Source organism: Heterodontus francisci, chromosome 5 (genome assembly GCF_036365525.1).
Source record: "Heterodontus francisci isolate sHetFra1 chromosome 5, sHetFra1.hap1, whole genome shotgun sequence".
NCBI lineage: Eukaryota > Metazoa > Chordata > Chondrichthyes > Heterodontiformes > Heterodontidae > Heterodontus > Heterodontus francisci.
Genome location: NC_090375.1, coordinates 149,218,984 through 149,231,953, shown reverse-complemented (window position 1 = coordinate 149,231,953; position 12,970 = coordinate 149,218,984). Strand labels below are relative to the sequence as shown.

Here is a 12,970-nt window from a genome sequence, read left to right as displayed (position 1 = left end):
AATCCTGCATGGTTATTATTCTATGTTTTTACTCAATTCCCTAAGTTATCTGCATATTTCTTCCTCCACCTCCCTTCCAATATTAGGTGGTCTGCAGACTACACCTATTGGTGTGATGAATCCTTTTTTTTTATCTTTATCCATTTGGATTCTATTTATGTCTTGCTGATAGCTTTTTCTCTACTGCCATTATGTTATCCTTAATAAGTACAGCTACTGTGCCTCCCATTTTTCCTTCCCTATATTTTCTAAATATGTTATACCCTACAAAGTTTAATTCACAGTCCTGATTTTTCTGTAGCCATGTCTCAGTAATCCCTACTATGTCTCCTCCCAACACGTAATTGCCTCCAGCTCACCTTCTTTATTATGGACACTGTGTGTATAGACAGTTTAACTCATTTTTAATAGGATTTCCTCTCACTTTATGTTTAACCATCTTCTTAGACTCCTGTTCTGAACTCTATTTACTCCCTTGCCATCAGTGTCCTCCCTTATTTTATTCTTTCCTATGCTCTCTTTTCCTGTTTTGTTTACATTTAAGTTACTTATATTTCTTGTAGATCCTTTCCCCCATCTACTTTGCTTTACTTTCCCCCATCTTACTAGTTTAAAGGCTTTGCCACCTCCCAATTTACCCTGTCCGCTACAGCATGTGTCCCATCCTGTTTCAGGTGGAGCCTGTCCCATCGGTACAGCTCTTTCCTGTCCCAGAACTGGTGCCAGTGTCCCAGGAAAAGGAACCCCTCTTTTCTACACCAGCCCTTTGGCTATGTGTCATTTCAGGCAGTTCAGTAAGTATTTATCAGTTTAACAATTTAAAAAGCTCTGCTGGTTCTTCAAGTAGTTTCCAAGAGCTGTTTTTCTGGTTAAGGTATGATTACCTTATCATGAAGAGATTCTGAATACAATTTTTAACAATTAGGCAACGCAGTTGCTAAGTGAGATTTCCTGTTTTTTAAAAATATGTTGGTTACTTACCGTTCTGGTTTTATGTCTGCTTCATTTAATGAGCAAATCGCGTAAACACCAACAAGCCCTATAAGAGGTGGGAACTGTATTACATAAGGCAGCAGATGACAACCAGCTCTGGGTTGTCTCAGCTGGTGCTGTATATACAGTGCATGTGTGGTACTTGGGACTTGCACAGAGTAACCAGTGTCAAATGCTGATTTAGTGACAGCAACAGCGTCATAGGCAATGTTTCACACCCACTACCTTCCCCGCAGTGATACAATGGAGAGAATTACTGTACCTAATCGCTACCCATTTCTGACACTAGAATGAACTATCAAAAGAAGAGTTTCTCTTATAAACTGTATGAAAATATTTTTTTTAAACACCTTTCTTGTTATTTTTGCAGAGATTTCCACGTCACATCCTGTGATCAGCTGTCTTGAATAGGTACTTTACTCCCCTCACTTCTTGGGAACATAGGAATACAATAAATAGGAGCAGGAGTAGGCCATTCGGCTCCTTGAGCCTCCTCCACCATTCAACTAGATCATGGCTGATCTTCTACCTCAACGCCATTTTCCCACACTGTCCCCATATCCCTTTATATCTTTAACATCTATTGATCTCTGTCTTAATATACTCAATGACTGAGCCTCCACAGTCCTCTGGGGTAGAGAATTCCAAAGATTCGCCCCCCCTTTGATTGAAGAAATTCCTCTTCATCTCAGTCGTAAACAGTCTACCTCTTATTCTGACTGTGTCCCCTGGTTCTAGACTCACCAGCCAGGGGAAACATCCTTCCTGCATCTACCCTGTTGAGCCCAGTAAGAATTTTGTATGCTTCAATGAGATCACCTCTCACTCTTCTAAACACTAGAGAATATAGGCCCAGTTTCCTCAATCTCTCCTCATAGGACAATCTCACCATCCCATGGATCAGTCTGGTGAACCTTCGTTGCACTCTCTCTATGGCAAGTATATCCCTCCTTAGGTAAGGGGATCAAAACTGCATATATGTACTACTCTGGCTGTGGTCTCACCAAGGCTGTATACAATTGCAGCAAGACTTCTTTACTTCTGTACTCAAATCCTCTTGCAATAAAGGCCAACATACTATTTGCCTTCCTAATTGCTTGCTGCACCTGCATGTTAGCTTTCAGTGAATTATGAACAAGGACACTCGTGTCCCTTTGGACATCACCATTTCCAAATCTCTCACCATTTAAGAAGTTCTCTGCATTTCTGTTTTTCCTACCAAAGTGGATAATTTCACATTTTCCCATACTATATTCCATCTGCCATGTTCTTGCCCACTCACTTAGCCTCTCTACATCTCCTTGAAGCCTCTTTGTATTCTCCTCAAAACTCACGTTCCCACCTAGTTTTGTGTCATCATCAAACTTCGAAATATTACATTTGGCTCCCACATCCAAATCTTTGATATAGATTGTGAACAGCTGGGGCCCAAGCACTGATTTGCGGTACCCCACTAATCACAGCCTGCCAACCTGAGAATGACCCGTTTATTCCTACTCTCTGTTTTCTGTCTGTTAACCAATTCTCAATTCATGCCAGTATATTACCACCAATCCCATGTGTTCTAATTTGCTTACTGATCTCCTGTGTGGGACCTTATTAAAAGCCTTCTGAAATGCAAATACACCACATCCACTGGTTCCCCCTTATCTATACTGCTGGTTACATCCTCAAAAAACTCCAACAGGTTTATCAAACATGATTTCCCTTTCATAAATCCATGTTAACTCTGCCCAATCCTACCATTATTTTCTAAGTGTCCAGTTATCACATCCTTTATAATAGATTCTAGCATTTTTCCTATCACTGAAGTCAGGCTAACATGTCTGTACTTCCCCTTTTTCTCTCTCCCTCCTTTCTTAAATAGTGGGGTTACATTTACTACCTTCCAATTGGCAGGAGCCGTTCAAGAATATATAGAATTTTGGAAGTTGACCACCAACGCATCCACTATCTCTATTGCCACCTCTTGCAACACTCTGGGATGTAGATCATCAGGTCCGGGGGATTTATCAACTTTCAGTCCCATTAATTTCTCCAGTACTACTTTTTTTACTAATACTAATTTCTTTCAGTTCCTCATTCTTGCTAGTCCCTTGGTTCTCTAGTATTCCTGGGAGGTTTTTTGTATCTTCCTCCATGAAGACAGACACAAAGTATTTGTTTAATTATTTCAGAGGTAAATCTATCAGAATTTGAATTAAAGATAAAACAAGGCTAGATAAAGGAATGGGCCTGGGTGGCGGGTGGGGGGGAGCGGTGGGGGAAGGCAAGGCTGTGGGTGGGGGTTGGGCTTTGGTGGTCGGGGAGCACAAAAAAGAATGCTCCAATCATAAAGAGGAAATTAATGAGTTAAATGACCAGTAACCTGCTTAAAAGAGGGTTAGTAGAGGCTACAATAGGTCTTCTCGGTAGGTAAGATGCCCATCAAACAAGGGAACCTGCAAATAATTAAGACAGTGTGAGGCCCAACCAAGGAAAAAGCTGAGAAAATGTAGGGGGGAGTTAAAAAATGAGAAGTCCTGTATTGGCAAATCTAAAAGGCAAATTGAAATTCTGGAAACAAACAATAACAGCAAAAGTTCATTTAACCCCATGCGATTGAAGTATCAGTTGTTTATTTTAATTTTCTTTCCTTGTGCTTTTCTTCTGATTCGATTAACATGCTCTTTTATCTTTCCAATTCTGAACAAGGGACCAGTCCAAAATGTTAAAGTCTCTTTTTCTCTATAAAATACGAACTGACTGTTTCTGCCTTTAACCTGGAATTTCCTCAGTGGGTACCCCAACCCAGAGGTTAAATCTGAAACGCATCCATTCCCACACCTATTCTGCCGATCTTGAGTTATGCCCAAATTCCCTGTCAATCTAATTGAAATATGCCCGAATATAAAAATGGACGTAAGTCATGGTAAACAATTGAGGCCCAAGAAAAGCGCTGAACTCACACCAAGGGTTGTTTCTTTAAGAATGCAAGTTAAACTCTGAATCCATCTAACAATCACTCATGTACATTAGGCAAAGCATTTTTAAAAGAATGCAATTGTGGAAGCTTTCCAATGTTTAATGCTGTTCATACTGATGACAGAAAAATGCATTCATAGAAACAGGGAATACAGTGCAGCTCCCAGTGAGGATACTGCTTCAAAACTCACTATAAAACAGCAGAAATACAACTTTATATCCCACTGCACCTAAATGTCTGGGCATTACTTTATACTTTATACAGCTTAATTACAGGAAATTGGTGTGTGTATATCTTTAACGGGGCGACAGGAAGTCAGCATGATTATACTGATAGAGAAACATTCAGGTACAAGGATCAATAGATGGATGTAAAAGATTGAGGAGATTTGATCGTATTGTAGTTAAACATGGAAATCACTTACACCTAAAATTCTGCCATCTTATAACCCACTTAATTGATTTGCACCATAGTTACGCAACTCTCGGTGCAAATACAGAGGAAATTTGAGTCCTTCTTTTGTTTCCTTGTCCTAAACAGCACTAGTTGCTCAACATCCCCTGGTGTTTACTGGGATTTTCCTTCTCCCTAGAAGAAAATGGCAATACACTGGGCTTTTAAACCAGTGTCAAAATACTTACTTCCCCTTGAACAGCCTGCACACTTAGGACTGCTAGCGAGTTTCAGTCAGCTCTGTAAATTTCAGAATGATATTCTGACTGTGGGCTGAGAATGACGATGGTGTAGTGGTTATGCTACTAGGTTAGTAATCCAGAGGCTTGAACTAATAATCCTGAAAGTGTGAGTTCAAATCTTTAAAGAAAAACTTACCTTACTGTAGAGCCAGGAAGAGCAGAATGTTCTTTCCAGCTCCACATTCAAACTCTGGGCTTACCTCCTACCTCTGGATTCCTCTGCCCTCCCACCCACCACCACCCCTGCCATCCCAGACTCACCTTAGGCCGTTGGGCAGCTTCCTAGTCAGCCGATCTTGCATACGCCTCCATAACTGGTAAGTTACCTCTGCGGCTGTGAAGGGCACCCACAGCTAACTGGCACTATAATAATGAAACTAATGGACTTATTTAACCAATTCATGTTGCAATCTAATTTCTAGACTACTGGTTTAAAAAGTTTAGACTGGAACTTTAATGCGCCTTCAATCATTTCGATAAACTTGATAAAAGAACTCAGATTTTAAAAGAGATAGATATTCAGAATGTACCTGTTCTTTCAATATTTGTTTCACTATTCAGAGTAGCCATGACAGAAGTTGCAGTTAAACACGTCTGAACACACTCACCAAGCATACTGGTCACATTCCAAAAGTCACAAAGTACTTAGCTACCTGCAGATCGCAGATTGGCTGTATGCTGGTCCCTCAGTGGCACTTAAAGCCTGTCCAACCTGTGTCTGTGTCAGACCAAGAGACAGACGTCGAATTTTAAATGCTTTTGCAAACTCACGAATTTCTTCAAGGTTCACTCCATCGACCTCACCAGCTGCTGTTTGTGGATCTGAAGTAAGCAAAGTAAACAGAGCATGTCATGTATAAAGCAAAATACACACAGGCACACACACATGCAGACATATGCAAACATGCACACAGATAGACATGTACACAGTGACATGCATACACACAGAGGGGTCCAATTTAACTGCTCCCGCTGGGTGGGAAGCAGGGGGTGGCGTTGATTTGAACTGTTCCTCCTCAATTTCCTTTTCATTGACTTCTTGGCGGGAACAATTCAAATCAATGCCAGACAGACAGCACACACGCACACAGGCACAAACAGATGTATACACACACATGCGTACATTTACACAAAGGCATGCACAAACGGACAAATGACCAAACAGACTAACAGATGGACACACACAGAGACAGACACACTCACATGCCTGTGAAAGCAGCCAGTGAGTCTAAGTAGATAGCATGTACATAGAGCTCCCGGCCATACTTACTGCCCTGTGTTACTTTGATCATTTACTATAATTTAAAAGGGAGCTCCAGTGCAATAAACACTGACTAAACTATGCGCTGTGTAGACAAGGACTTGTCAGGGATGAGCTATTACATGTGCAGTGATAGCATTGTAATATCACCCCACTGAACACCTCAAATACTCCAAGCACTTTAGAGCAACAGTACAGTCATTTTGTAAGAAAACTAATTCTCAAATCATTGTGAATATAAGGTGTGCAAGAGACAGGACTGGGGAGCAGAATGTGTCTGAATGTGACCGAATGGATGTAGTGGGAGGATAGGAGAAGGGACAAAAGAATCAACAAGAGTAAGAAGAGAGAAAGGACCGTGAAGACAGATTATGTGGAACAGATAGAACGCTGAGAGCTTACAGTGGAGAAAAAGGAACAGCTGAACAAATGGTTACAGCATCAGAAAGAAAGAAACTCCAAAAGCAGCTGAACAACCATGTTTAAATTGAAATCAAAAACAGACACTCTGCAGGTCAGTCAGCATCTGCTGATAGAGAACAAGCCAGTCAACCCTTCCACATAGATTCAACACTCAAAAAGGTGACTGATTTGTGTCCTCTCTACAGATGCTGCTTGATCTACTGAATGCCCCCAGCCTCTTCTGCTTTTGACCTGTTTCAGATTTCCAGAATCTATAGTATTTGGTTTTTCATACATTTAACTGTGTTTTGAGTTGGAGTGAAATCTCTCCACATTCACTGAAATGTTACCAAAAGTGTCAACTTTTCCTGTCAGATCACTCCTGGGAAATTGCATCCAAAATAACTGGGAAGATTTTCAGTCAGGCCATGAACCATTGAGTGAAAGACATTGAACATGCAAGGGCTCTGTTGATTTTAGAGACACTCATGGATCAAATTATAATCAAAAAGTAGTTGTCCAGAATTTTAATCCCTACTGTGGTGAGACTGCATTCTTGGCAACTACTTGTCTTCAATGGAGTAAATAGTCCCAAGGCGCTTCACAGGAGTATGTGAAAAATGACGCCGTGACAAGGAAGGTGACATTAGGACAGGTGACCAAATGCTTGGTCAAAGAGGAAGATTTTGAGCACAGTCTTAAAGGAGGAAAGCGAACTGGAGTGGCAAAGAGGTTTAGGGAGGGAATAACAGAGCTTAGGGCCTAGATGGCTGAAGGCACAGCCACCATGGGTAGGGCAAATGAAGTAGGGGATTCACAAGAGGACAGAATTGGCGGAATTGTGGGCTAGAAATTTGTCCTCATCAGTGCTATTGCCTCAAGCGGCACTATGGATGCCTACCTCTGTTTCACAGGGGCACAATGTGCCATTGGCCACTTCCTGGGCACCCCACGCATTGTCCTGCATAGAAAATGCACTGGAAGATGTTGATTCGGCACTATCCTGACCTCACGCAACCCAATTGCCTGATGTGACATTAGGATCCCAAATTCAGACATCAAATGTGCAAGCAATGTCTGTGTTGTTAAGAAAAATTAAGCGTGAAGCTGCAAGATGGACCCTGCAGTAGCATTATTTAAAGGGCCAGGCACCCTGATTGTAGGTAGGATAATTTTTGCAACTTTTTCAATTGCAAAATGTCTGAAAGTACTCTGGATTGTTTTCGGAGGTGTTTTGGTGAGTTCCTACATTTACACACAAAGGCTGCAACAGGTATGGGGACAGCAATGCCAGTGTCTCTGGGTCTGCAGGACAACAGGAAGATGGAGCAGAGGCTGCAGAGAGGGCAGGCTCCACACCATGCCCTCTGCCAACTTGGAGCCACACTCCTCCATGCTCTGTGAGGCTGTCTGATGGGCCAGCCAATGCACCCAGCATCTCGGTGTGCATGCCCATTCAGCACTTTCCTGTATCCCACCCCCTAGAAGTCCTCATCAGAGTCCTCTGCAGCAGGACTCGTCTGCCACCTCGCCCTCCTGGGAGCTGGCAAATGAATCATCTTTTACTCCTGGCCTGGTTGCAGCCCATTCGTGCCCGGTGACTCACCATGCGCTGATTCCAACTCTATATTAGCCTCCAAGGTATGTGCAGTGCCAATATCTGAGATATTGGCTGTGAGTGTCAGATCAAGTGGGGGCTTCCTCATCAGTGCTGTTGGCTCTTTCCTCCTCCTGGGGTTTCTGTGGCTGGGCAGCTGGCAGTTCTTGGATGTCTGAAAGCAGGAACTCAGAATGGGAAGATTGGCGTGAGGGAAGGAGGATGGGATGGGAAGAAAAAGGTCCATGGTCACACCATCAGCAGCTTGATCATCATGCTAGATAGCAGGATGAGGGTGAGCTAGGAGTTGAGAATGGGCGTAAGGCAGGAATATTCTGTCATCCTCAGTGTTCTCAGTAATGTCGGATGCTAGAGGCCCCATGCAGCCAGCTCCATGATGCAGAGAACCATCTCCTCCATTGGGCTCAGGAGAAGCAGGTGTCCTTGTCCCCTGCCAGTTCTGCTCCGCTATCTTCTATTGTGTGACACTTTACCTGCAAGAGAGAAGGCAGAATGTCATTGATTGTGTAGTTCTGTGTTTGGGTGATTGTGTAGTTCTGTGGTTGGGTGATGTGCCTTCCATAGCTGAATAGCTGGAGGTATGCAGAAGCAGCGAGAGCTGGGTGTGAGGCTGGCGGCATTGGTAGATGTGTGAGGCTGAGCTGGAGTATCTGGATATTAGGTGTGACTCCTGAGTGCCAGGTAGTGCTGCTGGGTAAGTGATAGGGGGTGGTGCACTGAGCAGTGTTTGAGACTGGTGGTGTCATGGGTTGGAGATGTCATGTGAAGATGCATTCACTGATGTTGACCATCTGCGTGAGGTCATTACACATCTTGTGGCATTGCTACCAGGTCCTCGGATCCAGACACTGGGAACTGACCTCCCTGGACATCTACTTCTACTGCCCTTTGAGGGTGGTCCTTGAGGGTCTCCTAGTCCCCCGCAATACCATGGCATCTCTCCTTCTTCCCACCTGCACCACTAGTGTTTCCAGTGCCACATCTGTCACTATGGATACCTCTGTCTGCCCTGGTGTTCACTTTGCAAGAATTTAGATTGCAGAATCTTTTTCTGGAGCTTCCCTTTAAGGCACAGCCTGCCTTTAAGAAGAGCAGGCCACTGTACTGCGTGGTCTGCAAACAGCGCTGCTGAGGCTCCCCACTGTACACAGGCAGTGTTCAGAAGCAGACAGCAGCACTGGAGGCATACCAGGTAGCACCACAATCATTCAGATGAGGTGGGTACATGATCAGAATGGGCACTGGCAGGTCGTGAATCGCGACTCCAGTGCCTGAAAAATGGGGCTATCCAATTTCTAGCCTGCAGAGGTCTCGGAGGGTTATATGGCTGGAGGAAGTTACAGAGGTAGCGAGGGGAGAAACCATGCAGTGTTTTGAAAACAAAAATCAGAATTTTTAAATAGTGGCATCAGTGAACAGGGAGACAATTAGGTCAGCGAGCACAGGGGTGATGGGTTAATGGAACAAAGAGCGAGTTAGGATACAGGGAGCAGAGTTTTGGATTACCTTGGAGGGTTGGAAAATGGGAGGCCGACCAGGAAAGCATCAGAATTGTTGAGTAGGGAGATAACGAAAGCATGGATGAGAGTTACAGCAAAAAGTGGGCTGAGGCAGATGAGGAGACGGGCAATAACCCATCCACCAGTAGCACGTGCCTATTCAATTCTGCATATTCACATTAATGAGTGACCTTGTGCACATGTTTACATCAATCTCTACTCTACCAGGTGTTGACTGGGTGAAAAACACACCTTTGGAGCTGATTCAGATATCAATTGCTTGCACACTGTCCCCAAATTCCATCGTGAAAGCAGGGAGGCAGGAGCATGCAGGCAGATAAAATGTTACAACGAGTAGATTGGGCTATGCCAGATACCACTAAAGTTAAAATGATAAAATCAGGAAGCAGAGGGCAGGAACAATATGGTGTAAAGGGAACATTGGGTGATACTACACATTGATAGTAAGAACAAATTTTACAAGAGTCTGCTCTGACTACAATGCCTTGCTTGATTGTGGATCAGGCATTCAGCTGCAGAGGATCATGTGTCCCATTTGCACTATCCAATTTCCTGGCGCTTCAAAGTAACCAGTGACCTCTGCGTTGAATCTTCCAAATCACACTAATGTCAAATAATGCCCTGTTTCAGACCATTGAAAAATTGACCCTCTGATGTTGTTTTAAAATTTCAATCTATATTTTTAACATTTATTTCAGTTATCTGTGGTTAATATTGCTACAACAAAACTGCTTGTAATGTCCAGTGTAGTTCAATTACCACAATACTAAAGTTTATCTCAACTTCAAGGTGTTTGCATTGAAATGTTAATACATTTCTGATCCAGAGAGACAGAAATTTTGCCTGAGCTGCTGGATTACATCTAGCAAAGAAACTAGCAAAAGAAAGAAGTAAAAATAAATGGGTAAGTCAGCAATATTACTGATCTTTCTCCTTATTAAAAAATCATTCCTATTTGATTCACTTGAGTGTTCCTCTCATGAGCTGTCCTTTTTAACTGTGTCCTCTATCTTGTCCTTTCTCCAGCTCTCCAGTGTAAATCTTTGAAGTAAATCTTTGGACAGGGTGCAAAACGGGCTGCATGTACAAAAAAAAATGTGTATAATGGGCAAGGTGTGAAATGGGCAATATATAACGGGTGGAGTGTGTAAACTGGCGGGGTGTATAAAGTGGTGGGGTGTACAACGGGTGTGGGGACAATCCACAAGAGCCAGTTTCAGTCCTTCCCAAACGTGAAAATGACCCTCATTGTCGTTAACTTTCTTTCACTCTGTTCGCACACCGTTGCACATGCTGAACCTACTCCTTTCTCCCTTAATTATTTGGTTGCCGATTTAGCAGCCAAGTGGTGTAGATCATAAAAAAATGTATCTCCTACCAAGCCCCACTAAATTGGTGCTTTATTTTTGTTATTCTTTCATGGGATTTGAGCATCACTGGCAAAGCGAGCATTTGTTGCCCATCCCTATTTACCCTTGAGAAGGTGCTGGTGAGGCGCCTTCTTGAACCGCTGCATGTTAAACTCCATAGAATCAGAGAAAATTTAAGGCACAGAAAGAGGCCACTTGGCCCATTGTGTCTGTGCCGGACAAAAAACGATCCACCTATTCTAATCCCACCTTCCAACATTTGGTCCGTAGCGCTGAAGATTATGGCACTTGAGGTGCATATCCATTCTCTTTTTGAATGGGTTGAGGCTTTCTGCCTCAACTACCCTTTCAGGCAGTGAGTTTCAGACCCCCACCACCCTCTGGGTGAAAAAGTTTTTCCTCATCTTCCCTCTAATTTTTATACCAATCACTTTAAATCTATACCCCCTAGTCACTGACCTCTTTGCTGAGGTGAATAGGCCCTTCACCTCCACTCTATCCAGGCCCCTCAATATTTTGTACATTTCAATCAGATCTCCCCTCAGCCTTCTCTGTTCCAAGGAGAACAATGACAGCCTATCCAATCTTTCCCCACAGCTGTATTTTTCCAGTCCTGGCAACATCCTCATAAATCTCCTCTGTATCCGCTCTAGTGCAATTACATCCTTTCTGCAATGAGGTGACCAGAACTGCACACAGTACTCAAGTTGTGGCCTAACCAATGAGTTATGCAGTTCCAGCATAACTACCCTGTTCTTACATTCTATACCTCGGCTAATAAAGGAAAGAATTCCATATGCCTTCTTAACCACCTTATCGACCTATCCTGCCACCTTCAGGGATCTGTGGACATTCACTCCAAGGCCCCTCACTTCCTCTACACTTCTCAATATTTTCCCATTAATCGTGTATTCCTTTGCCTTGATGGACCTCCCCAAATGCATCACCTCACACTTCTCCAGGTTGAATTCCATTTATCATTTCTGCTCATCGACCAGACCATCAATATCTTCCTGCAGCCTACAGCTATCCTCCTCGCTATCTATCACACGGCCAATCTTTGTGTCGTCTGCAAACTTCTTGATCATGCCCCCTACATTTACGTCTAAATCGTTAATATATACCACAGAAAGCAGGGGACCCAGTACGGAGCCCTGCGGAACACCACTGGAAACAGCCCTCCAGTCGCTAAAACTCATGTCAACAATTACCCTTTGTTTCCTGCCACTGAATCAATTTATATTCACCTTGCTGTATTTCCCTGCATCCCGTGGGATTTTATCTTTTTAACTAGTCTGCCATGAGGGACCTTGTCAAAAGCCTTACTAAAATCCATGTAGACCACATCAACTGCACTCCCCTCATCTATCTTCCTGTTACTTCTTTAAAAAATTCGATCAAATTGGTCAAAACAAGATCTTCCCTTAACAAATCCATGCTGACTAATATTGATTCCAGAAAGCTTGTTATGGAAAGATAATGCTGGAGTCTATCTTTAGTCAGTTTCACATTTATTGTACAGAGTAAAAGGATTACAAACATGTAGCTCCTCACTCAAAACCCTTCATCAGCAAGTGTCTACTTAGAAGTGCTCAAGTAAGACCCCAATTAGCACCCTCCACCTGCACATCATCAAACAATTGATACACAATTAACAGATTAACACTGCAGTCCATCTGGTGCGGGTACACCCACAGTGGTGTTAGGGAGGGAGTTCCAGGATTTTGGCCCAGCAACAGTGAAGGAACAGCGGTATATTTCCAAGTCCGGATAGTGTGTGACTTGGAGGGGAACTTGCAGATGGTGGTGTTCCCATGTGGTTGCTATCCTTGTCTTTCTAGATGGAAGAGGTCGCGGATTTGGAAGATGCTGTCGAAGGAGGTGTGGTGAGTTGCTGCAGTGCACCTTGTATATGGTACACACAGCTGCTACTGTGCGTCACTGGTGGAGGGATTGAATGTTTAAGGTCATAGAGTCATAGAGAGATACAGCACTGAAACAGGCCCTTCGGCCCACCGAGTCTGTGCCGACCAACAACCACCCATTTATACTAATCCTACATTAATCCCATATTCCCTACCACATCCCCACCACCTACCTACACTAGGGGCAATTTACAATGGCCAATTTACCTATCAATCTGCAA

At 43.3% G+C, this 12,970-nt stretch overlaps 1 protein-coding gene across 1 annotated transcript in view; it reads right to left on the bottom strand.

The window, feature by feature from the left end:
- Positions 1 to 12,970, bottom strand: part of pou6f2 (POU class 6 homeobox 2) — an 812,705-nt gene that overhangs the window by 42,406 nt on the left and 757,329 nt on the right. Inside the window, exon 9 of the mRNA XM_068032227.1 lies at positions 5,307 to 5,475. Within this exon, the coding sequence (XP_067888328.1) occupies positions 5,307 to 5,475 (169 nt within the window). The remainder of the gene's footprint in view (positions 1 to 5,306; positions 5,476 to 12,970) is intronic.